Genomic DNA, 24,648 nt, shown 5'->3' with positions numbered 1-24,648 from the left:
TACATGAGGGGTTTGCTTCAGAAGAACGGGCGTCATTGGCTGATGGCTTTGTAGCATCAGTATCTAAAGGATTTTAGAAAATCTAAAGCAGTCACATCAGACAAACACACATAATACATAATATGCGTTTAGTCGATCTGCCTTCATAAACATGGAGCATTGGATGTATGTTCCAGATTGTGTAACACCTGAAGCACAAATTGTGGTGAAAATAATAACCTCAGCTGGCTCTCCACGGCTTTTATTTGTGGACTTCATCGTGAGATATTTTCTGTTTTGTATCTCAAATTTGGACTTTTTGATCGTTGCCCAAATAAACTACTTTCACTAACTCAACATAAACTCCATATTTCTGTTTGGGGGGATCACATCGCTCCATCTTATCCCTCCATGGTGAAGCCAGCCAATGAACACAGAGGAGACACTGCTTCCAGCCGTTTGTTCTGTTAACAGAAGCAAACCCTCATTTGCCTCGTAGTTCTTCTACATGCAAACTTAAACACAGCCTAATTTCATGAGCTTGCACACTTTAGGAAAGATCCCATGAAATGAGGCCCATAGATTGACCAGCTCTGACCATTTTAAGCTTGTTATTTATTCTACATAAATCTCTTGCACCTGGCAACTCTGGTCTTTATTCAACAGTCTGTCCCAGATGATTCGCAGCCGCCACTGGTCTAGAACTACCGTCACTAGTCTGAACATATTCATGTTGTTCTTTTTACTCATTTTTTTTGTCTCTCCATTGACATTATTTCTCTCATCTGTTCTAATTCCATCTGGATAAATATGCTTAACTGGTGGTTGCCTCAATTAGAACCTTTCAGAGCAGCTCATAGCTGCTTTCCCAGCTGATGAGTTGGCAGCGCCGATTTGATCTGCATTTCATTATAGAAAACTTGAGGTTTATGAGGCTGTGGTCTCTGTGGCCTCTTCTCCTCCTCTTCCTCGACCTCTTCCTCCTCCTGCTGTTGTAGCGTGGAGTCTCCGGCGTGCCGTTTCCCTCCAGCTCTGTGTGTTTGGTAGATAGTGCCTCCTCGTCCCCGGTGTGTGCGTAGCTAATAGCGCTATCTCCCCTGTAATTGCAGCGGGTCAGACCCAAAGACAGCAGAAGCCTAGTGTCCCCCCTCTCCTCTCCATCACCTTCCAGATTACAGGTAGGTGTTTTTAGTCACGCTGATAACGAAGCCTGAACTTCTCCTCCCATTTAAGCCTCCCAGCTTCTTTCCTCTTCCTCTGCTCCTCTCCTTTCTCCTAGTATCTCCATTTCTCACTCTGTCTTCCTGTTTCCTTCTTTTCTCCTTGTATTTGATTTAGCTTGTTACCTTACCTTCTGTCATTTTTGTAAATTTCTTCTAAATCTTTGAAGCTTTCTCCTTCCCCAGTACTGTTTCCTTGTCTTCATGCTCTCTCCTTTCTTTTCCATTCCCCACCTCTCTTTCCATTTCTTTCCTTTCTACCCTGATTTCAAACCCAACACTGTTTCATAAAGAAGAAAAAAGCGATTAGATTTATGATGGTGAAGGAACTGTACAGTTTTCCTGTTTTGTTTGAATGTAAAGATGAAAAGCGATCAATTATCAAAGAAGTTACCACCCGATTCTGGAGCTCTTTATTCAGCGCGTGCAGATTCTTTAAATCAATTCAGATGTTTTCTTCTGTTAATAAAATGTGTGAGTACATTATGAAAACAGATCTATTAACTATCTTTCAATTCTGTTTTTCAAAAACATGTCTTCAGTTTGATTTTTCTTTGGATTTCATCCATCCAAACCTGCCACTAATCATTTTTCTTTTTTGTTTGGTCTTCAAAACTGCAGAAATTATATTAGTCACTCAATTTCTTTTCACACCGATGTTGTCGGTGAGTTTTCAAACCTTCACTGCTGTTATTCAGTGTTATGTTCATTATGTTTACTGAGACCTGGTTAATGAAACAAAGTTTCAAGGGATGTTTTTGTGTTTTCGCTTCAGGAAGATGTTGCGTTTACACGGAAACATTTTGAACCTGCTGTCTGTTTACACAGAAATAGCAGAACCCTCTAGTGGGTGCTGTGGGCCAAGTTCTATTGCTTTTACCCATGACTGTCCATCATAAAACCATGAGGTTCCAGGAGAATGTGGGTCAGGAGTCAACACAGTCTGGAGGCAAACATTGTTATTGTCCATCTACTGAACATGTGCATAAGAGCTATTTTATTCAGCCCACAGGAGCAGCGTTTCACTATTGTGGCAATTTCCCCTGTTCACATGGAGATGGAGTTGGAGAATTTTCCATAAGTGGGAGCCTTTTAAAGAAAGCGTGCGTTTTCCATGGTTCCACGCAACTTTGTGACGCCGAAAACGCAGTGAAGGTTCCTTGTAACCAGGCCCTGAAAAGGCTAGAACCCAACCGGATCAACTAACAAACAAAAATAAAATTTACCAGTGAAATTATGTCAGTGCAATTTTTACACCTCGTGATTGTGCCAAATTGGAGCCTCTGAAGGGCTGGTTTCAGATTGTGAGCCATATATTTGACACCATTGATGTGTATTTTACATGTTAACATATCAAATACAATTTGTACATAGCACCATAAGAAATTAAATTTCTATTTTTAGGCAAAATGGTCTTGATTTTTATTTTAATAATCTGATTGAGTTTAATGTGATTGTCCTGTTTACATAGAAAATGTGATCAGATTGACGTGTATGTCCAGTTCATGGATAAATCACATATACACTGTAGCAAAAACCCACCAGTGTTAAAGTGAACCTTCTAACTTGATTAATCCAGCTTGTTTGGGACTTTTTCGGTGAACGGCCATCATTTAAGACAGTTCTGTTTCCAGCTGGTCGTGTAAAGCTGGACAGAAATGGGAAACTTCAGACAGAAAGAGGCATTTACCACAGTTACAGACTCTCACAGGGGGATTTTTTTTCCCCGTTGTTACTTTTACACAACAGAAAAGTATAGTCCCTATTGAAGAAGGGACTTTAAAATGGACTGAGAGACACTGAAGACAGAAATCTTTCGTCTGCCTCTTCACACTGTTGGTCCTCGTGTTTGTATTCACACAGGGATTGATGTTAAAAGATTGGAGTCAGTGTAGCTCTTCCAATAAGACGTGGATTAACAGTGGCTCAGCAAACTCACTATTTGACTTCCAGTGTGTTTGTAAGAGGAATTAAACGTTTAGCATTTCAAAAGCCGCACTTTCCCTCTGCCGTACAGTTCTGAGGGAATTATGGTTCACTTCTCCAGACTTTAAGCTCTCTGAAGTCTTGTAGGAACAGTTGGAATACAGGAAGCAGAGCCCCGAGGTTGAACATTTGAGAAGGGTTTCTTTTTCTTGTATGAATGTATAAATATCTAAAGCTATATGAGAGCTGTTCACTCAATGCTTTCATGTTGAGATCACCAACACTGATATTTCTAACTTGGCTTTTCAGCGCTGTGATTTCAGAGAGGGGGGGAAAAAAATTGATGCTTTCCACAGCAGATGGCACCTAGTCGGTGTTTGGTTCTTCTTCAGCAGCTTCAGACTAAAGTGAAAGAAGGTCTGTGCCTGGAACAGGTGCTGAAGAAGCTCTGTGGTGTCACCAGTTGATCACAGACTCTGATACGAGTAGCTTTTGTTTGAGTTCCTGCCATTAATATTCAGACATGAAAACATTTTCTGTCAAAGCTGACAAATCATGAGCTACATGTTTGTAAATTGAACTTTAAAACTGATAATTTGACTTGTATCTTGTAAAAATCCAATATTTCCTGTCTTGAGTATTAAACAGACATGATTACTACTGCCGTTGAGCAACAACAACCCACCGCATTTGCGACAACAATCAGCAGAATTCATGACCAGAATCAACAGTATTGACAACACTGACAAGAACAATATTGACTTAAACAATCAACAGCATTCATGACAACAAAAGAACGATCAACAACAGTTATCACACCAACGATAATCAATGGCAACAGCAGCCATCAACAACATAACAGCAACAGTCAACAGCATCAGTAGCAAGTCATGACAACAACAATAATAACATGACAACAACAGCGTTAACAAGAACTAGACAACATCAATGATAGTAACAGCCTAACGGACTACAAACAATAACATGACGACAACAGAAATAATAATAATAATAACATAACGATTAAAGCAGGAATGACAATGACAACCAACCAGAAGAACAAACTCGAACCACGAACTAATTTATTTCTCTTTTATACTGAGTAACAATGAAAATTAAGACATATTTATCTCGGTCCGTTTAATGAAGTGTGTTTTTTTTTTAATAGATTTAAAAGATGGACTGGTAGGGAGATTTCCTCCAGACAGAGTCAAGGTCTGACTGCACTTGGGTTTTAATTTACTTGAAGGAATCATTAACAGTGACCTTCCAGAAGACCTCGGGTTATATGTATCTGAGGTCGTTTCAAGTCAGATGTTCTGGAAAATATATTCAGGTTGTAGTCCCATCCTCCCATTACAAGTTAAAATCTCAATTAATTCTTAAAACTGCAGGTGATATCCAGTCAAGTAAAACTGGGCTTTGAATGTTTTTCATCTTAGCTTCTCTTTGAAAATGAAGAAGTAATCAAATTTAACAGAGTTGTGTCCCTGCAGCTGCTTGAAGCTCCAGCAGTGGAGGATAAAATGTGATTTCCAGGCAGAGCTGTGCAGGTTGCTGCTGTACGTCTGCTGCTGTGAAAGAAAAGAGGTTCAGAAGTGTCAGTCAGTGTGAGGAGCTCCGGGCTGAAGGCTGAACCTGTCTGCTGACTGAGCAGGACGCTCGCTGTCACACACCTGGAAACGCGGAGCTGTCTTCCTGCTCTCCTTCTGCTTCTAATGAATAATTTGGCGTGATGAAAAATGCATATTTGTTTGGTTTGTTGAGAAGATAAAGACTGCTTTCGGATCTGTGGGGTTAAAATATTGAATATCCAGCTTATGATTTGGTACGTTACATTAAAAAGAAAATCACTATATCTTATATATTTATTTTGTTTTACTGCAAACTGCTAAAATCCTGAGAGGGCTGAAGGGCGCTATAATGATTTGCTACTGTATTCCAGTGTAAGTAGCATTATTGCATTTGTTTATATTGTAACTTCAAAGAAAAAAGTGTCATATTTGAGTAATGCTTCTTTTGTGCAATAGTTGGTATTAAGTAAAATATTTGGTTTTCATGTCCCGAAAATAATAATAGATAAATAAATTCAGCTCAAGACATAGACTTAAGATTTTTTTGTGATCTTTTAACTCAAATAATTACATAGTTTAGCAGGAAAGCTCACTAATAATCATGTTATATCTCATGTCATCAAGACAACTTGCTATGTTTGACACTTGATTTCTCGATGAAACCATAATTTACAGTTGTGGAGCTGCTAGTTCTCCTAATTTTAATTGTTTTGAGAGCATTTAGCTTCAATATTAGCATCAAGCAAAAGGTTCCTTCTTGCCAGTCTGCCCTCTTTAGACCAAAAAAAGAGAGAATCACTATTCGGAGATAGCACTGACACCAAGCTGCATGCAGAGTGTCCATGCATGAATGCATCAGGGATTTCTTCATGTAGAAATGTATTCTGCACAGTTGTCATGGCGCTGTGCTTTTTGCATGGCGATAACATCGCTCCCTTCTTTATTTATTTTGAAATTCCTCAGCGGGGCAGAAACAGGCGTGCTGACCAGGCTCGTCACGGAGAGCTGGCACATCTAGCGTGGCGCCGAAACCCGAGTCCTCTCGCACGAGATAATCGTTCCTACTTCAGCTTTGTGATGTGTTCACAGATGAGCGATAAAAAAAACAGAACAAAACAAAGGGTTAATAATGTCACATGCTATGTTTTTCTCTCTTTTTAGGGATGCTCCTGTTGATTCGCAAGCACGTTCAGTTCATCCTCTAATTTCCTCTTTCCTTTCTCCGTTGGTGTGCGCAGCGTCCCGGCCCGTGGAGAATCAACTGTGCAGGGGTCCGATCCCCAGCAGGTCGCAGCTGTGCCAGATCCCCTGTCCCATCGACTGCCAGGTGTCCCCCTGGGGGGCCTGGGGGCCCTGCACCTTCGAGAACTGCGACGATCAGGCCGCAAAGAAAGGTACCAGATGGTGAACGATTCATTAAACTGCTGGATGAAAAGGTTTGAGGCATGTATGTCTAACAAAGTCATGTTTAAACACAATCACCTCTTTAACCCTTTAACCCAATAATTTAAATGTCCCCAATGGGACTTCAAAACTCAACCCTTTTTTTACCGTAACACCATGGTGCTATCACGATAACAGGACTGCAAATGTTATTCCACCTTCTTCAAAGACTTTTGCTGCAAATTGTGAATGACAGTCTCATTTTGATCAGTTTCACACCTTCCAACACAAATACACAAATATATCGCTTCTTTTGTTTTTCAGTTTTTTTGACTGACCTCAAAACATTTGTCTCAACAGCTCATCATTGAATTTCTCTGTTTATAAATATGTCAGTGAGTGTCTAATAAAAGGTGAATGCCCCTTATAGGAAATAAAAATACATCAAGTGAAATTGTTTACGTATTCTAGTTGAATTGTAATTGATGTCAAGGAAAACTTTGAAAAATTCCACATGTTGCACAATTTTTTACCTATGAATGTTTTGATTCCTTCTTGCAGCATTTAATTATGCTTATTTATTTATGCTTATCTTTAATTGTAATTAATGCATAATTCAATAATATTGTAGATCATTATCCTAGTGAGAAAAATACATTATTTACTCTAGGAAACCTGCTTAGGAAGACTTAAAGGTCAAACTATTTATTTTCTTGATTTGTGTTGAGAGCTCAGCACTAAGCTTGAAAATCGTGACTGAAATGCATGCTGGGTGAGGTTTGATCTCATTTCAGGGCTTCTCCTCCACTCTTCCCGATGTGCAGGTTTCAAACTGAGGAAGCGGCGGATCACCAACGAGCCCACCGGCGGCCCCGGGAACTGCCCCCACCTGGTGGAGGCGGTGCCGTGCGACGAGCCCAGTTGCTTCGACTGGCAGCTGGTGGGTCTGGACCCGTGCGTCCCGGACGAGGAGGGGCAGTGCGGCGCCGGCACTCAGCTCGCGCAGGTCCGATGCGTCAACAGCAACGGTGAGGGGAGCACGATTTAATCCCGTCGCTCGGATGATCTGATTTGGCCGGATGGGAAGCGGCGCCGCCGGCAGCTGCGCCGCTCTCAAAATTAAGTGATTCATTTGCTGAAATTGAACACGTTATTCCTCTGAGGTGGCTTCATGGAGCCGGATCCTGCTTCGCTAGTTGCTCATTCTTGCACTTGTGCTGCAGTTTTTGACCCAGCTTCATTTGTAATGAAGACATGTAGGTCGGAGTGAAGTAGTTTCTAGGTCACTCCTGCACTGACCCACCCGCCAGGCCTGCCAAGGTTTCCGTGAAATAACTCCTGATGCCAATCATCATCTTCCTCACTGCTCGCCCTCTCCCTCTCTCGCCCACTTCAACGCTCACTTGATTTGGTGTCACCACCTCGCTCACGCTGTCTCTCATTACAATCTTCCTCTCTGCATGCGCAATTAAACCTTATGCACGCTAAATCAAACCAATAATCCGTGTCCGGGGGTCCGGGAGTATCTCCTGCCCTTTGCTGCTCCTGCTTTTTACTGCTCCTCTTTATCACTGTACATTTTTGATATCGGGACGAATGGTGCAGGGGTGCTTCTCCAGACGGAACTGTTTAGCAGGGAAGTGTACAGTGCTGTTCATCCGTCCATCCGTGAGCATGCCTCGCGATAACTTGTGCCAGCACACCAATATTCGAGCAGCAGAGCAAGAAGGATAAACATGGACGAGCTTTTAAGAGTAGACTGATTGCCATTTTTGTCATGTTTAACTGACTCTGAAAGTCCCTAATGTCCATAATGCTGCCCAAAGCCAAGGCGTTTGCATTGGTTTTCAGTCAGGACGGTGCATCTCCACAGGAAAATGGAGGGGAAATGTGTAGGAAGGCAGCGCACACATAGTCACGCACACCGACTTCCAAGTCCATCACAGGTCAAACACAAAGACACAGACGACCACTGACACTCGCATTCACACTTAAGAGCAATTTCGAGACACCAGCTGGCCTCAAGGGCATTCTTGACCTGAGGGATCAAACTGGAGTACGCAGAGGAAAATCCACTCAAGCACAAGGAGAACATGCAAAGAACGACCTGGACTTGAACCCTTGATCTTCTCACCATGTGAACCAAGATACATTTAATATTGATGATTTCCCCGTTTGCTCACTTGATATGAGCTGTGGATAACACAGAATTTCATGTTTATTAATTCCGCATGTGAAGCTCGGCGGTGCTTTACACACCAACTTCCAGACGCACTCCGTAAATCTGCCTTTTATGATCCGGCGCAGTGACTTTGTTCATGTTTCTCCCAACTACAGAACTTGATTTGTCCTTCTAACGTCTCCCACAAATCACAGTCCATGCATCAGCAGCAGGTATGCAGCGAGCTGTTGTGGCGGGCGCCGCCCCTCCCTCCCCGCGCCGTACTGCGGGAGTAGCTGAAACTCTGCTCTGTTCTCTCCCCTTCTGACTTTGCTTGATTGATCCCGCTCACATTCACTCCCTCATCTGATGAAAATTGATTTGTTCTGTTTGGATTCGCGCTCTGCTTTTTCGCCTCAGAGGGTTGTTTTTTTTTTTCGCCGCGGCATCGGCTGTATCTTTGTCTCCCAGTGAGCCCCCCCCACCCACCCCAAGTCATAAAAGAAAAAGGCCACACAGCCCGGGTCCCAGACAACAGGCCAAGGTCGATACAAATGTTATTGAAACTGGCGATTGATATTCCCCATGCTGACTGCCTGCCCACTTAGGCAGGGAGCCGTTTCGTCTCTGCATACTGAGTGTGGAGGTTTTTCCTCTCATAGTGGGTGTTCTGTTCATTCATGTTTTCTCTATCTGAGCCTGAAAACTGCGGCGGTCCCTTGTCACTTCTTATTTCATGCCTTCTCAGCTCAGTCATGACTGGTTCAGTGCATATCTGTCAAAGTGACATCTTAATGCAATGTCAGACTCGGTCTGACTTTTGAAGCGTCTCTTCTGCTTTGAAATTTCAATTCAGCCATTGAAAAGCTTTACATTTTCCTGGGCGTGTACATCGCTTAAAGACCAGAATATTCTATGCTTGCTTCATGCAGTCAAATACGTGGGCTAATATAATCCACTTACGTCTGATAGTAGCGGCTCATTAATAAACCATGAGCTGTAGCGTAAAACTGTGGGAATCCCATGTGAATTTATGCTTTCCATGTTGACTGCCACTTTTTTTATGGAGGTAGGCTGGAGTCAGGAGTGCATCGATATGAATATTTTACTGATAATGCATATAAAGGGTCCTCATCAAGTGACATGTCCATATGGGAAACATAAGTGACATATTGTAAATAATTACTCTGCTGGAGTACAAGTTAAACCCATTAATGGAGGATCAACCCAGAAATATCTGACATATTGGGCCTGATTCCCAAAGATCCTGCATAAAGCATATTAAATTTCGTACGCAAATGAATTGTGCTTTGATTTTGGGTGCGTTTGACAGATGATCAGCTCAGACGTCTTTCAGTGTTTCGAATGGAGGCTTTACTTGCTTTTGACGGTGTTTTACATGAGAAGGATCTGCTGGGACTGATATCACCTCCATATTTGTCTGCATGGAGTTATTGAATGGACGTTGAGCCCCACTTGCGATGTGGATTTGGATGCGTTGGTGTGGAAACTGCCCTGTTTATTGCATGCATTTTCACAAAAACACGAAGTTGCATTATTTCAACATTATTATATATTGCTCTTGACGTCATGCGCATTCATTTTAAACCCCTTCATGAGTGTAAACAGATGTGCTAGCAGCACGCTGCTGGAGTTTAGCTCCATTGCTCTGCCCAGCCAGCCCAGTCACGTCACCGCTCTGTTCGTGCACAACTGCTGCATCACTTAGAGTTACATCCGTTATAAAATCACACATCGTAGTTGTAATCGCATCAACAAAAGCGGGGCTACAGCTGCTAACGCAGCAGCGGCAGCCTGTCGGAGGGAGCCGAGTGATCGGGAGCCGCTATTAATCTCTCGTGCAGACTGCGGCCGTAACCAGCGGCAGGCCGATAGTTCATTCATAACGCTACATCATAACGCAGTCAGCCTTTCTTTAGTCAGGAGATTGCGACGGGAAATACTGAGAGGGTGCACGGACGCAAGATGAAATGCACTGCAATTATGTAGCCTCTGTACCAACATATTTTGGTTTTGTTCTTTTGTGAAGACCTGTTTCTACTTTTGCCTGGTGACAGCTGATCGCCATGGACGTATTCTTTTAGATTGAAATCTGGTCTTCTGCATAACATACGAGTATGTGTAACAGATTATGCAACACTGCATGCAAGATGGTCTATTGATTTTTAGCTTAAGTAATAGTAATAAAAATACCACCACATGCGTGTTTTATTAGAGATGCACCGATAACGATGCCAGTATTGGATCCGATACTGTAAGGAGTAATCGGACTCGTAGTCAATACAGCCCAGGAATGCGGGTCCATCAGCAACGTCCGCAGCAGGTAGACTCGAGAGCAATGTGAGCCAAGTCGGCAGTTTGGAGCTTCTTTAGTAATAATGAGAATGAAAAATGTAAGGCAGACGGTAAATCATGCTCTGGCAAAAATTTCAAGAGGAGGTAAAAGATGTTTTATTCGCCTGCAGCTTAATCACCAGAGCCGTTTGGACCGGCCGAGTTAGCCCAATGTCGCTCATTAGTTTAACTGCTCAGAGGACCCAGGAGGATTCACTTCACGCTGAGCTCCATGCTACATGCTGAAGAATTTTGGGCTCACAGTGATGCTACATGCTGAACATGATTTACTTAGGTGGAAATTTTTAGCTATTTGCTAAAGAGAAAAAGTCGGTAAAACAGGAAGTCAAATACCACGCTCAGTATTAAGTACTTACGACTAACAAGTGGCTGAATTGGGAAAATTTTAAAAGTGGAGGAATAAAAGTATTCATTAAATGTTCTTGTTTATAGTAATCTGTACTCAATCACAAATGTAACATCAAAGCAAGGATGAATTTCATCTAAGTTTCCACTCAACACATAAAATTTCTTCACTCAAAAGAATTTGTTCTCTTATTGTCTCCAAAATCAAAGATCTAATTCAAACTCTTCCTACAAATAGACTTACATTTGTTCCATTTAATGAATGCAACATCTGAGACAGTAACTCAAAACCTTTTGACATTTTCGATATTTAATACCTTTACCTGTTTTTACAGCTCTTATTTTATCTTACTTTGCAGGTTTGTTTCACTGGTTTCACATCAGGTTAAACCTTGATTGTTAGAGATCATGCTTCGAATCCCATTCAAATAGACATTATCATAAAAATAATCTTCATCACATCTTATTACGAACCATTGTTACCGCTGGTATAATAATACAAGGGAGTGCCGAAGGCTAACGTTCACATGGAATCCCCTGGCTGCACCCCAATTAACATATTTACTCAGTTACAGAAGGAAACTCAAAGCAGAGCACATAATACACACCGCACACAGCTCACGGCACAGCTCAGTACCTAATATATAGTATTTATCCAAAACAAATGTTGCGTGTCGACGTAAATGATAGAGAAGATAAGAAGCATTTAGATTTTAGAACAACAGTTTGTCTGTTCGACTCTTGTTTGAAATCATGATGCAGTTAAAACTGCAGTCTACTGAATACTTATGTGTGCTGTGTTTCTACCTATCACTTCATCACAGCATCAGAATCAGATAGATCTCCCCTCCATCGTGATTGAAGACGCTTCACAACGGTGGCTGTGAACAGTGAACAAAACACATCAAATAAACGTATTGCAGTGTTCAGAGAGAAACTGATTGAATCTAACCTGCCGACTGTTCGCCTCACACCGAGCAATAAATGGTTTCATTTTGATTTAAAATAAAATATCCTGTTCAAAAGGGTAAATCTATTGGAAATAATGATTTTAAGGAGCCAGTTGAGCATGTAAGTCAAAGCTATGAGAAGTCTTCGAGCCAACACACCTGAAACGTTCACTATGTTCTTGAATTTGGCGTTGCTTGCATTACATCTCTACAGTCACAGTGTGACTTTTTGAAAAAGAAGTGAAGTTGTAGTGGAGTTATAACGCTAATTGCCTGATGCCCCTTTCATTTGGAAAATGCTCTTCTTTACGCTTCCATGTCAAGCTGCAACTGGGCTGTATGACGTATTATAAGCTAGTGAATGCATAAAAACAAAAACACAAACATCAGAATTATGGAGGATCGATGTAAAGTGCTTGGTGAGATTTATGCTTTTCCCATAAGTTTTATTACATATACATTCCCTCTCTGGTCTTTATGCTTGAGCGTCATTAAGCATTCAAAGATTGACAAATGAATCTCTGTGCCAGTTAGGAGAACATGCACCGCCAGTCATTTTAAAGGCCTCTGGAGGAAAACAAGCATGTGTCTGTTTAAAGTGCGCCGTGCGCTTGACATCAAGTCATCAATTATCAGACACAGCTGCTTGGTTTTTTTTTTTCCCTTTTCTTTTCCAGCTGCTCCAGCCATCTCTGTACTGAAGTGCGTAGTTTACGGGTGAAAAACATGCATAATGCAACAGTTGTAGGATTTCTGTAGACATTTCACTGTTTTGCACCAGAAGGTTTCAATAAAACTGGCTTTATATTGAGATTGTAAAACTTGAGAGTTTAAATGTGGAGGTTATATTGACATTATTTTACCGGGTCCGACCAGTTCAAGATGAAACTGAGCTGCATGTGGATTGTAATCAGGTGTTAGAGAAGTTATTTTAATTGTTGAGTTTTAATAAATGTACCAAGAACGAGAAGAAAATATAACCTCTATGATTGCAATCAGAGACAGTCGGCAATCAGACTTTTCACCATAATCCTTTATAATGAACTTGTGTGTGATTTCAACATTTAAGCCTTAGTTGAGGGATAATTCTATATACTACCAAATCTGCACTAATAAATTTGAAGGTATGCTGACAGATTTTCTTTGCTAAAATAAACATTTTCATCATTTATCATTAAAAGAAAACTTTAAATGACCTTTTATTCCATCCTAATCATAAATTACATCCACGAAAGTCAACTACATGTTATTTAACTACACCTGTGTAACACCAATCACAAAAGTTATGCTTTGGCAGAAAAGGTTATATATAATTAAGCTCTTTGGCTATTCGTTTCATCAAGATAGCTTTAACATAATTTTTGAGGGATTAGGATTTGAGAACACAGATGGAGTAATAAAGTTTACTGGAACAATCGCATAGCCATACCTGACCCGCCTGTTATGGTTTTAAAATGTATATACTTTGTTTTGGGACATTCAATTAAAGCCCAGATGCTTTTTTCCTGGAAACGCAGATGGTGATTGAGCTAAAATATTGGAAGGAATTTTCATAACAAGTAAAACCTTCAAGCATAGAATGCTTCTGTGGAGTCTCATAAAATGAAATCCATCCATCAATTCATCTTTCATGTCATGTAGAGACAGCAAACCTCAACTGTATGTTTTTGGATGTGACAGAAAATTGGAGCATCCAGAAACAGGGAGAATGTGCAAACTCCGCAGAGCCCTAAAACCCAACTCAGCTAGAAATGTAGAGAACAAGCTATGCCATTTATCAGCAAAAATTACTCACATGTCATGATTTACAGCTGGAAATCTTCTAAATTCTGTGTATATTTTCACTGCATTAGCAGCAAAGCTGAATAACACGATTGTAAATTGTTTTATGGACACTGCAGATGACTTTCGTCCCAAACAAGCAGCACTTATTTCAGCATGTCATGCAGTAACTGTTCCATATCTTCTGTAAATGTCTGGAAAGCATTATTTTTTGTTTGGTAGATAGAGGAAGAGGAGATAAAAGGGTGACTTTGTTCTTTTTAGCCTTAGGTAATCTGATCTTATAGTATTATAGCTTAGTGTTTTTCATGATGTGGTGTCTGTGCCTCGGTTAGTAGGGCGGATTGACTCTAAAACTTAGTTTAGTGGCTCGATCCCCAATCTTTCACTGTCAAAGTGCTGAAGGGGAAAAATTGACCAGAAGCTTCATCATCATGACCTCAACTTGTGCAAACCCTGTCCAAAACCTGATCTTCCCACTGAAACGACATTTTTGAGCATACAGTTTGCCTCATTTCCTAAATCTGAGTCACATTAAGCTTCAGACTCATCTTTTGTCATCTCTCATGTCACATGTACAACGCAGCAGAATACAGATCGGGTCTGAACAGAAGTGCTTCAGCGGTAATAAATGCAAGATCTCCACCTACAGAGTTGTGATTATGTCAATATGTAGTCTGAATAATTTCACTGGTGCAGCAGATGTTTTGGGTAGAAGTTTTGTTCCAGTTAGGAATAATTTACACTGCCTCCAGTATCTAATGATGAATATATAGTAGAGCAATGATATGTATGGATATGCATTTTATACAGCAGTGCAGCATAATAATTAGTTAATGTTCAGAGCTCAGTAATCTGACAAATAGAACGGGGGGGAAATAAAAGTTGTTCCAGAACATTTTAGTCCTGAGGCTCCTGGAACACCTCCTCCCTAATGAACATCCATCACGAGCGTCATTCATGTGATGGCAAATATAGAAAACTCTTATAGGTCCACTTGACGAGAGCTCTACCTCTGTGCAACCTCATACATTTTAATGTCATCATGTCATTAAAACACTTACAAAGTTAATTATCTTCCAAATTTCTTTCCATTTTAGCAGAACGGAAACCAACCCGTGGTAACGCAGACCCAGATGTGTGAGAGTTAATGGTACCCGGTCTAATGTCTCCTGAAGCCGTGTCCATTCTCTTCTTCTTCAAACGGGAAGCCTCCATACAAGGCATTTCAGGAGTCACGTCCCTTTTGATGACCTTGATGGTGGCCCAGGATTTCTGAGTTTGTTGAGCGATGCCAATCATCTTTCCTTCCATCCATCGTCTCTACTGCTCCATCCTTTCAGGGTTAACTCAAGCGTTTAGCCAATCCCAGCTAACTATGGCTGAAGGCAGAGTACATCCTGGACCCGCGTCTTCCCTTCATACTAATTCAATTCGTTTTTCGGAAATAAAACATAGTCATCTCATGGCACTTTTATGGTGAGAAAATCCAACCAATTCCCCCATGAGCAGCAGAGGAAGGTGTGGAAAAGAAAAAACTCCCTTCTGTAACCTGCAGAACCAGTCATCGGTTGTTCTGGTTGGAGGAGGATGGAAAGACAATGAAGAGGACAGGGAACAACAGTCAGATTGTCATAAATAATTCACTACAGACTCAATGGAGGCAGGAGGTCATGAGACTCTAGTTCCTCTATCGGAGAATCTGCAGGAAGGTATAAAGAGAGAGAGAGGAGGAGAGAGAGCAAAGACGACAGGAGGAAACAGAATATCAGTGGCTGTAATAGCGAAACATCACTGCATGGGGGAGTGAGACAGGAAAGCAGCTCAGTGTGTTTCTCCAGCAGTCCAAACCTGTAACAGCTGCTGAGGGAAAATGGTGCCGGGTGGTCTGGATCAGCCTGAGCTGTAATCTTTGATAAAAAGAAAAGTCTTCTGCTGAACCTTTTTCCTCCTAGTCTTTTTATAAAAAAACTGTTTCTTGAATTATTTTTTTTTACATTTTGTAATTGTCTGTTTTTGTGTTCTTTGTCTCTGCCTCTCAGTATTTTGTAAATTACCTTTCATCTGACAGTATCTGGACAGATTCCTGTAGTCCGGCTCTGATCCCATGCTGTACTGTTTCCTTCAGGAGAAGGAGGTGGACAGAAACCTGTGCTCATCCTCCCCGGCTCTGGGCCCGTTGCCTGCGATGGTGCCTTGCTCAAGAGACTGTGTGCTGAGCGACTGGACGACCTGGTCCACCTGCTCCCAGACCTGCTCCAGTAAAACCATCGAGGGCAACAGATGAGGACCGCTCCGTCCGGCTACAACGCCGGGGAAGGTGAGCCTCCACCTGCACACCCGGCGTCTGCGGCGCCACTGCGCAAGGAAATATGCAGATAAGGCCTGATTATTGGCTTAGTCATGGCCTTTCAAGTCGTCCTTTGCTGTCACTCACTGGATGTCTGGATTTCACACTTGTCTGCATGTGCATTTGTCCTATCTCAAACAGTCTGCTTATCGGTGCTGGTGATTATTTCTGTTGGTCCGTCTCCTCGCCTGACACTCACTTTTTATCTGCTTCCAAGATCATTTTTTCGGCTTGTTCTCTCTGCTTTAAATTTCTGTGCGCTCCCATCTGTCTTGTCTGTCCGTCTTTTTGTTCCTGAATGTTTTCCAACTATCTTTTGTGTCTTTTCTGGGTGTGTGTGTGTATGTGTGGTGTGTCTCCTCACAGTGACAGCGATGGTTGTGGCATGGATCACAGTGATGGAGGGTAACACTTCATTAACGTTTGCTGGTAGCAAAGTTTTTGCATGTGGTGAAATTCAATAGTTGATATGTTTAGATTTCCTGAAAATCTGTGGATTATAAGAGCTTTTGGGAAGGTTGGAACTGATTCTGTTGTTATTCAGTCAGTCCATGTTGGCCATGCGTGATATGCAGTAGCTCGATTGTGTTTCCTGTTGTTTTGTGGTAGTAACAGTCGATGTTGTGCAAACTCCACCTGCCACATTAACATATCCAACATCTGTATCTACCGAAGGTCTTTCGCGGGTGCCGAAGTTTCCGGAACTTCTTGGTAAATCTATGTCTTTAGACTAGCTGTTTTCAAAGTGTAGGACAATGAGATTTCCTCCCTCTTAGAGCTTGAATCCCTAAAGTCTCCTGCCCAACATACTTTCTGTCAGTCTAAGTAGTCATTGTTGGTAGAATTGCTGTAGTTTTTGCATTGGATGGTTGTATTTTTAACAGATATCTAAACCACTATTGGAAATACAAAGCAGAGCTCTTTTCCTTGCTGAATATAAAGTATGTCTTTACACAGAGGGCCTGAGCTACTAAAGTATTGCACGTCTAACAGGAGCAAATATATATATGATATATGAAGCTTATTTGCCTCTAACAAGTGGAATATAGAAAATAGGACATGTATCCTAGATGTGTGAACATGCTGAGAGGAGTTTAGGCTCCCGGATTCATGTGAAACATGTAACTGTTTAAAGGAATACTCCACCCAAAAAACGATTTGGCCTCATTTTCTACTCACCCTCATGCTGAGAAACACTCTGGAGCACTTTTTTGACGTTTCAAATGCAGTTGGAGATGTTTGGGGATTTTCGTTGTCAACAAACAGGGACCGACAGAGCCCGACAGAAAAAATGGTCCATAAAATCCAGAAAACGTTCCCATTTTCCTTCATACTGCTCGTCCGCTGTAATCCAAGTGTCCTGAGCGCGTAACGTCCATAATTAATTCTTAACGAGGTCATTTAGTACATTTTAAGAGCCCAAACAGGGCACTCTCATACAGCTCCATTGCATGTCTGCACGCGCACCCTGAACTACGGAAGCCGCGGCAGACCAAGCCAGACGCTTGCGCGCTTTCAGCGACTACTTTTCTAAATTGCAAGCGTAGAAGAAGAAGTTCCGCTGTATATATTCTGCTGTGAGTAACCGAGCTGTGGACAATCACAAAAGTGATTGGCTACTGTTTTAAAGCTTTGAATTCGGTGTCCTGCTGAAAGGGCACAAGCGTGTTGCTTGGTCTGCCACGGCTTCCGTAGTTCAGGGTGCGCGCAGACATGCAATGGAGCTGTACAGAGCGCACTGTTTGGGCTCTTAAAATGTACTAAATGACCTCGTTAAGAATTAATTATGGACGTTACGCACTCAGGACACTTGGATTACAGCGGACGAGCAGTATGAAGGAAAATGGGAACGTTTTGTGGATTTTGGACCATTTTTTCTGTCGGGCTCTGTCGGTCCCTGTTTGTTGACAACGAAATCCCCAAACATCTCCAACTGCATTTGAAACGTCAAAAAAGTGCTCCAGAGTGTTTCTCAGCATGAGGGTGAGTAGAAAATGAGGCCAAATCGTTTTTTGGGTGGAGTATTCCTTTAAGTGGTGCAAATCAGCTCAACCTTCAGTGACAGTGCTGCTCTTATTGTGATGCATTATGGACATTTGTTCAACTGGCTCCCCGTGACTCTTATTGGCTGACTTTATCATGAAATATGCATCAGAGATTTAGTTTGGGACTTATTGTTTTTCCCTCAGGTTGTATCTATTTCTCTTGCCGAATTCAGATTCGCTTGATAGCGTCTGAGAAACATGCTTATGGGGCTCAGATGTGCATGGTGAAAGACAGGAAACAAAAGTGATCCCTATCATGTACATGTGGTCAGATGCATGCAAAATCCTCATTTCACTTTCATTTAAAAGTAAATCACCTGCAGAATGAAGTGAAACTAAGGCCCACACTTTGAAAACCACTGTTTTAACCCGACTAAAGTACTGTAGCTGTATTCATAGCTGTAGATTGTTGAGAAATATAAAAATAAAGATGTGAATCGGGCTGTCAGTTTTACAAACGCACACACACACACACGCTCTCAAAAGCAATACCTGAAGAAGCTTTGTCTCTTCAACACAAGTTCCCCCTGCAGAGTAGATTATCTGATTAGATTTTGAGCTCCTTGGCAGATTTTGCAGCTCCCGCGTTGCATATTAATGAAGAAAAGAAAAAGGGAAAAAGTACATGAACTACTCAAAGCGTGAGATACAAGGTTCATATTAATATGCATCTGCCAATGTTTGCATGGAATTCTGTGCTAATTAAAACATTAATGAGCTTAATTAATGACCTATTTAGCATAACTGCTTACTTTTAATTCCGCAGTGATTGTGGTGGGACTCCAGAAAGCCCAAGTGCCTCTTACGGTTTGACACCTATAATTTGAATGATAGTCAGGATGCATGTTAAGTGGCAATCACTGATGTTCGCTCTCAGTGAACCAGCAAACATTTGAATAAATGGAAGGAAAAAATAGATTAAAGCTGCCAAAAATATTAGGAAACCGAGGAAAAGAGAAGACTTTCACACAAATCGTTAGAGGTTGACTTTCCTTTTATTTGCTTCAAAAACTTTTGGTTTGTTTTTTTCTATCGGATTATAGAAATTAATTATTAATGTATTTTTGAATCTTGCTAATTTCAACATTCCCTCTTCTACAGATCTATCGGATTAAACTTTCGTCACATATGACTCCTTTGGTCTTGATTCAGCTTATTTCACTGTTTGGATCCAACAGTTGTCCAAAAAGGTACCAACATACAATATTTGAGAGGGAAAACTCATGTAATGAACTCTAAAAACACAATACCCACCAAAATAGACTTTTTTTTTCTATTTGTCACAACTCTTTCAGTTGATTTGCAACTTTTTTTAATCGTTTTGATTAGTTTGTTTTACAGGATTAACAGAATGCTTTGCACACATTTATTGTGACTTGCTGTTTTATTTATTTACTACTTTATTTATTTATCCATTTATTTATCTGCCAAAGCAGACTCAAAATCCCTCTTCTTATTTTTGTCAATATTGTGTATTAGAAATAATGCTATCATCAAAAGTGTTGATAAGTTAAAAAAAAAAAGATAATCAAGGCTTTTTATTATAATAGTACTAAACCATATTGATTAACAAATGCTTAATGAAGGTTTGAAAATTACAACAGAAAAAAGAATTTGGTCTTTGTTTAGTTCGTACATATTTCTCTATGTAAATGAAATATCAATACATTTGGATAATTTTGGGCTCTTTCAGAAAGAATAATGTGACTGGACCTAACAAATGTCATGTCGCTGGAGTGTGATTTTTAATTCTGTTACCGTATTTCCTCTTTATGCTCAACTTCTGAAAAAGCTACAGTATAAATAGCGGTCTGAAGTGTTGACATATCTTTGAGTTCCAGTAAATCCTGATCATAAACTTATGTTCCCTAATGGAAGCGTCTCTCCTTTAATGGAGTTGAAATGTCTTCTTTTGCTCAAAAAACAAACAACACTGATGGGAAAAATAATGTAAATGGCGTTCCCAATACAAACTCATTGTATCAGTTATTTGGAATTTAATTATCTTCCTGAGTTTCTCTCTGAACAGCCGACACACTCTGGCTCTGTTGGTTATTGCATCGTGTCGGTTATGTTCCCCGAATAAGCCGCTTGTCATTTATTGTCCAGCTGCAGCAGTTTTCCTTTCTGGGTCATTGTTCAGCGTCGGCTCATTTGAGACGCCGTGTCATGCCAGCCAGTGTCGGCGCCCGGCTTCACCCCCGCCGCTCGTCAGCTCAGCGGCAGGGCCCAGTCAGCACATCGGAAGTCGTTTCTCAGTCACCGCTCGGCCAGATTCATCTGCGCTGGCAGGCAGTGATTCAGACCCGGCTGTGTGTTCTCCGCCGCTCGCTTAGGAGACGGCTCCCTATCAACTCCGCTGGCGAAATACAGGTGTGGAGAACTCACGAGTCCTGCAGAGCTCTCAATCTTGGTGAAAGGCCTAATTGTCGACCATTACTCTGAACCAGAGAGGGCTCTCACAGGCCCATCGACCCAGCAACTGACTGACTGCTGCTTCCGCCGGATAAATGAGAGGAAAAAAGGGGAAGGAGAGCAATGGGAATGGAACAAAACAGTAGACGGAGGTTACTCTCGTTTATGCGAGGCATAAAAGTCGAACCATTGACTTACGACGGGAGTTAAACATTTAAACACGTCCAATAAATGTAAAGCAGACGTGAGCCGTTGGTTTTCCTGAAGGAGCCTCACGATCAAGTCCCAGTGGAACGATCCAGTTATAACTTCCACTCAACTTTATATGTTATATCATCAGATTTCACACAGTTTGAAGAGCTTCTCTTCCTGCTCTGACCTCTGACCTACGTGAGCATGTGGGGTTTCAGATGTGAGTTACTGTCAAGCAGACACCGCGATTACTCGTATCTTTCAACATTCTCAGTCTCAGAGTGATCCAGGAGGAGATTTTGAGGAGACACAGTACATGTAACAGTTTAAAACAAATTAATAACGTGAAGGAAAGCTCTCATGACAAACGTAGGAATCCACTGACAGATGTATCCAAATGGAGACTTTTCAAGTTAGAATAGCAAATTATATGTAATTTCATCAGTAGTATAGCTGTTTTTCACAATGTTTTATTCATACGTTTAGTGCATAAAAGTGTTTACATAAATTTTCAGCGTTGAGATGTGCTTACTTTGCACTCGAGGTGTGGTATTTCCATGAATGGCCTACAAAGGTTGAAAATAAACATCAAGGGCTGGTTGATGCTCCTCCATACGGTTATAGGAGACTGTTGTTCGTTCGGGCTATAGTGTCCAAACCGGATTCATTTCATCGGCTCGTTTTCATACCTTCTGCATTGATGAAGACTTGAGATGAGACGTTGAAACGCCTTCAAAGCCTCAAACGAATCCAGATAGGTTTTCAGATGTTCCTGCCATGTGAAACAGGCGTGTGAGAGTTGAGGCTTCAGAAGTGACAACAGTGAAGTTTTGACCCAAAAAACAAAAACAATGAGCTGAAAAATGTGAAAAATGCTTTGGGGAACAGGCAGCGATGAGTCATTTTTTGAAGCTTTGTTAGTTCAAGCAACTGCTCACACACACTACACACTTTCTTTTGATCTAGTGTGAAAATAAACATAGTGACTAGAATAGTTATGTTCTTACCCATACATGAAAACCTTTGTTTTTCTCCTGCTTCCAGAGCTTTGATCTTCTCTCTTGTCTTTTTCTCAGGCGGCGCTCTGTGCCCGAACAGCAGCGCCCTTCAGGAGGTACGAAACTGTAACGAGCACGCGTGTACAGTTTACCACTGGCAGACGGGACCCTGGGGGGATGTGCACCGAGGACCCCTCGTCCTCATCCATCAACACTCGGCGGCGGTCCAGTCCGCGGCGGCGGCGGTCAGGGTCCGTGCTCCACGGGAGTGCAGACCCGCAAGGTCATCTGCGTGCGGGTCAACGTGGGACAGGTCCCGCCCAAGAAGTAAGTGCTTTTTTTCCTCTTTTTGAACACTTTTCCGGCTTTCCACCGTGTCGCTGTGGCATGAAATGATTTCTCAGTCAAACACAGCTCCAGCGGACTTGCTCAAATTCACTGCTTATTTCCCGGCTGCCCGATTTGTGGCTGTATGAAGCTGTGAAATCAGCTCCTGGTGTGAAGTTTCGTAATGAAAATTGCCAACTCCTCGGAACTGAAATCCACTCGCTTTGTAGCAGTACATCTCAATTCAGTCCCACCACGGTCCCAAAAAAGCCGGTGGTTTTTCATTTCAAACAAACCTCCAGAGCAGCTGATTTAACAGATCTGAGCACCTTTTGTTCAAAAGAAGAAACTAATCAGTGAAATCTGGAGCCGCGCTTCAGAGAATCGAGGGCGTGGAGCGAGTCGGTTGTCTTTGATGTGGGAAATAATTGTTCAAGAGCCCCTTCTTCATTTGTGGTTTGATGAACACAGAAAGCTGAGTGATTCTTTAAGCCAATTTTCACAAAGATAGGTCAAGCGGTGATCCCCGAGCCGTCTGAGGAATGAAGCAGACAAAACACAGAGAATGTCTCACTGTGGTCTTTATTGTGAGAGGACATCAGTGGTGAGCCGTGCAGGGCAGGGTTCACTGATACATGCAGATGTGTGTGGGCATGAAACACCAGAAAGCAGGCAAGATTAAGTCAGGAAGGAAGAGACAGATGAGAGGGAGAGACACTGGCGGGTGCAAAGTGAGTCACAGGGAAGAAACAAGGAAAAACTGACGGAGCTGAGCAGACTCTACGTGAGGTTAACTCCCAATCCATATCTTCCCTTTGCAGGCGACCACAGATAAATAAAGGCATCTCTCCGTCCCTGAAAGCCTAATTAACCCTGCCGTTTTGGGCGCTGGTAATTTCTCATGATGATAATGACAGTAATTAAATGGATTGATACTTTAAGGCAATTAATCATGAGGCAGATTAGAGGCAAGATGTTTGTGGTGAGCTCTGAAGGCCACACTGCATGAGGCGAATTTAAAGACGCTGGGCGAGTTGCTCAGCATCTGCCAGAAAGTTCGACTCCAGTCTGGTGTCAGTTATGCTCGACTGATTCTCCTGACAACTCAAGATAAAGGGGGGAGAGATCCGCTCATGTCACATTTTCGGGGAAGATAAATCTGAAGCAGAATCGTTTTGTCACTGCAAGAAATGAAATCGGTCCTCCTAATGTGTCTCCTCTCCTGCTGGGTCTTCTGTTTCTTGCTGTGATTCAAGGCCAGGTACCTCACGAGCGTAGTTATCACCGAGGAGAGGATGGGGACATAAATTATGTAAAGGGTCGATGTGTTTGTCCAAGGCAAATGTGATTCATGGAGAGCGCCGCTTGATAAAAAGAAGATGAATGTCCAGTTCAGCGGAGGCTGTTTGAGCGGCTGACCCTCAATACCGCTGCTGCTCCACGCTTCTCTCTGCAGAGATATAAAAGAGGTCAGAATCTGGGGATGTGTTTGATTGCATGTATTCAAGTTTGAAAGCTACACAAGCACAGGTGGAGACGCAAGCTCAGTGGGTCAGAACGCCAGAGGAGCAAAGGTGTCAAGGATAATGGCAGAGTGGTTTCAGTCGATCTGCATCCATTATCCTCTACATTTGCTGGTCAATAAGTTTGCATAATCACCGAGAAGGGCGAAAGAGCAACGTGGAGCAATGCCACTAATGAAGAGTGAAGGGAAGATGTGAAAAGTAGACTCCCATTAAGCCTCGACTCGCTCTCTCGGTAGGTGTTTATTGTTATTGACCTGGGCTCAGTCTAAGCAGGGCTTCGAATAATGAAAGTCGCGCTCGACCACTTGTTTGACATTTTAGTTGTGTACTGTTCAATCGAGAGACAGTATTACAAGTGACTTACAGTTACTGCAGGATGTATTTAATGGATTGTACGGAGTTACAGCCTGTGTCGGGGTTGCACGGGGGTGATTAGCACTGCGGTGTAGTAGTAAGCATCCTGGCTTCACGGTGGAAATGTTCTCAGTTTGAGTCTGGGTCAAATACGAAACTTTTTTTTTTTTTTTTTTACTTTTCTCGGCACTCAGATTTAACCCCAAAGTCCAAAAACATGTGTTTGAGGCTAATTGCCTGTTTGTGTGCGTGCGCGCGTGCGTCCGTGTGTGTGTGTGTGTGTGTGTGTGTGTGTGTGTGCGCGCGCATTTGGTGAAGCAGTGTAGAAGATAAATGGACCGTCTCCACTGCTGAGCTCCACTGTGTAACATTTGGCCTGATCTACCAAAGTATAAAAAATAGTCGTGATACCGCACACAAATAGGAGGCAACCCTCTAACAGGACACACAGAGTCTCATGGCTGCCATCATGAATATGAAGATTGATGTTGCTTTGGAAGTTATGCTAGTTAGTTAATGTGATACATCACATCTGGAAATGCCAGTGTTATGTACGTTTGCCTGTTTAGCAGTTTTCATTAGGAGAGATTTCCTGTGCTGTTGTCCTCTTTTTTTATTTTCTTATTTATTCAGTACAATGCTCCAAACGGTGTGATAACTTCTTCTACCAACATCTGCAGCTCATCATTCCTTCTAATACACAACTTTGAAATTTAGGGCAAATTTTAACTACTGGTATTTGTGT

The 24,648-nt window shown here is 41.9% G+C and overlaps 1 protein-coding gene across 1 annotated transcript in view; it reads left to right on the top strand.

The window, feature by feature from the left end:
* LOC115396398 (thrombospondin type-1 domain-containing protein 7A-like) overlaps positions 1-22,027 on the top strand; it is a 130,144-nt gene extending 108,117 nt beyond the window's left edge. The window contains 11 exon segments of the mRNA XM_030102272.1: positions 1,089-1,157; positions 5,938-6,093; positions 6,907-7,110; positions 12,592-12,608; positions 15,825-15,972; positions 15,975-16,016; positions 16,413-16,451; positions 16,722-16,757; positions 21,775-21,875; positions 21,877-21,930; positions 21,932-22,027. Of these exon segments, the coding sequence (XP_029958132.1) occupies positions 1,089-1,157; positions 5,938-6,093; positions 6,907-7,110; positions 12,592-12,608; positions 15,825-15,972; positions 15,975-16,016; positions 16,413-16,451; positions 16,722-16,757; positions 21,775-21,875; positions 21,877-21,930; positions 21,932-22,027 (962 nt within the window).
* The last annotated feature ends 2,621 nt before the right edge of the window (positions 22,028-24,648 follow it).

This window comes from Salarias fasciatus, chromosome 11 (assembly GCF_902148845.1).
Source record: "Salarias fasciatus chromosome 11, fSalaFa1.1, whole genome shotgun sequence".
Classification (NCBI taxonomy): Eukaryota; Metazoa; Chordata; class Actinopteri; order Blenniiformes; family Blenniidae; genus Salarias; species Salarias fasciatus.
This window is presented reverse-complemented; position numbering and strand designations above follow the sequence as displayed.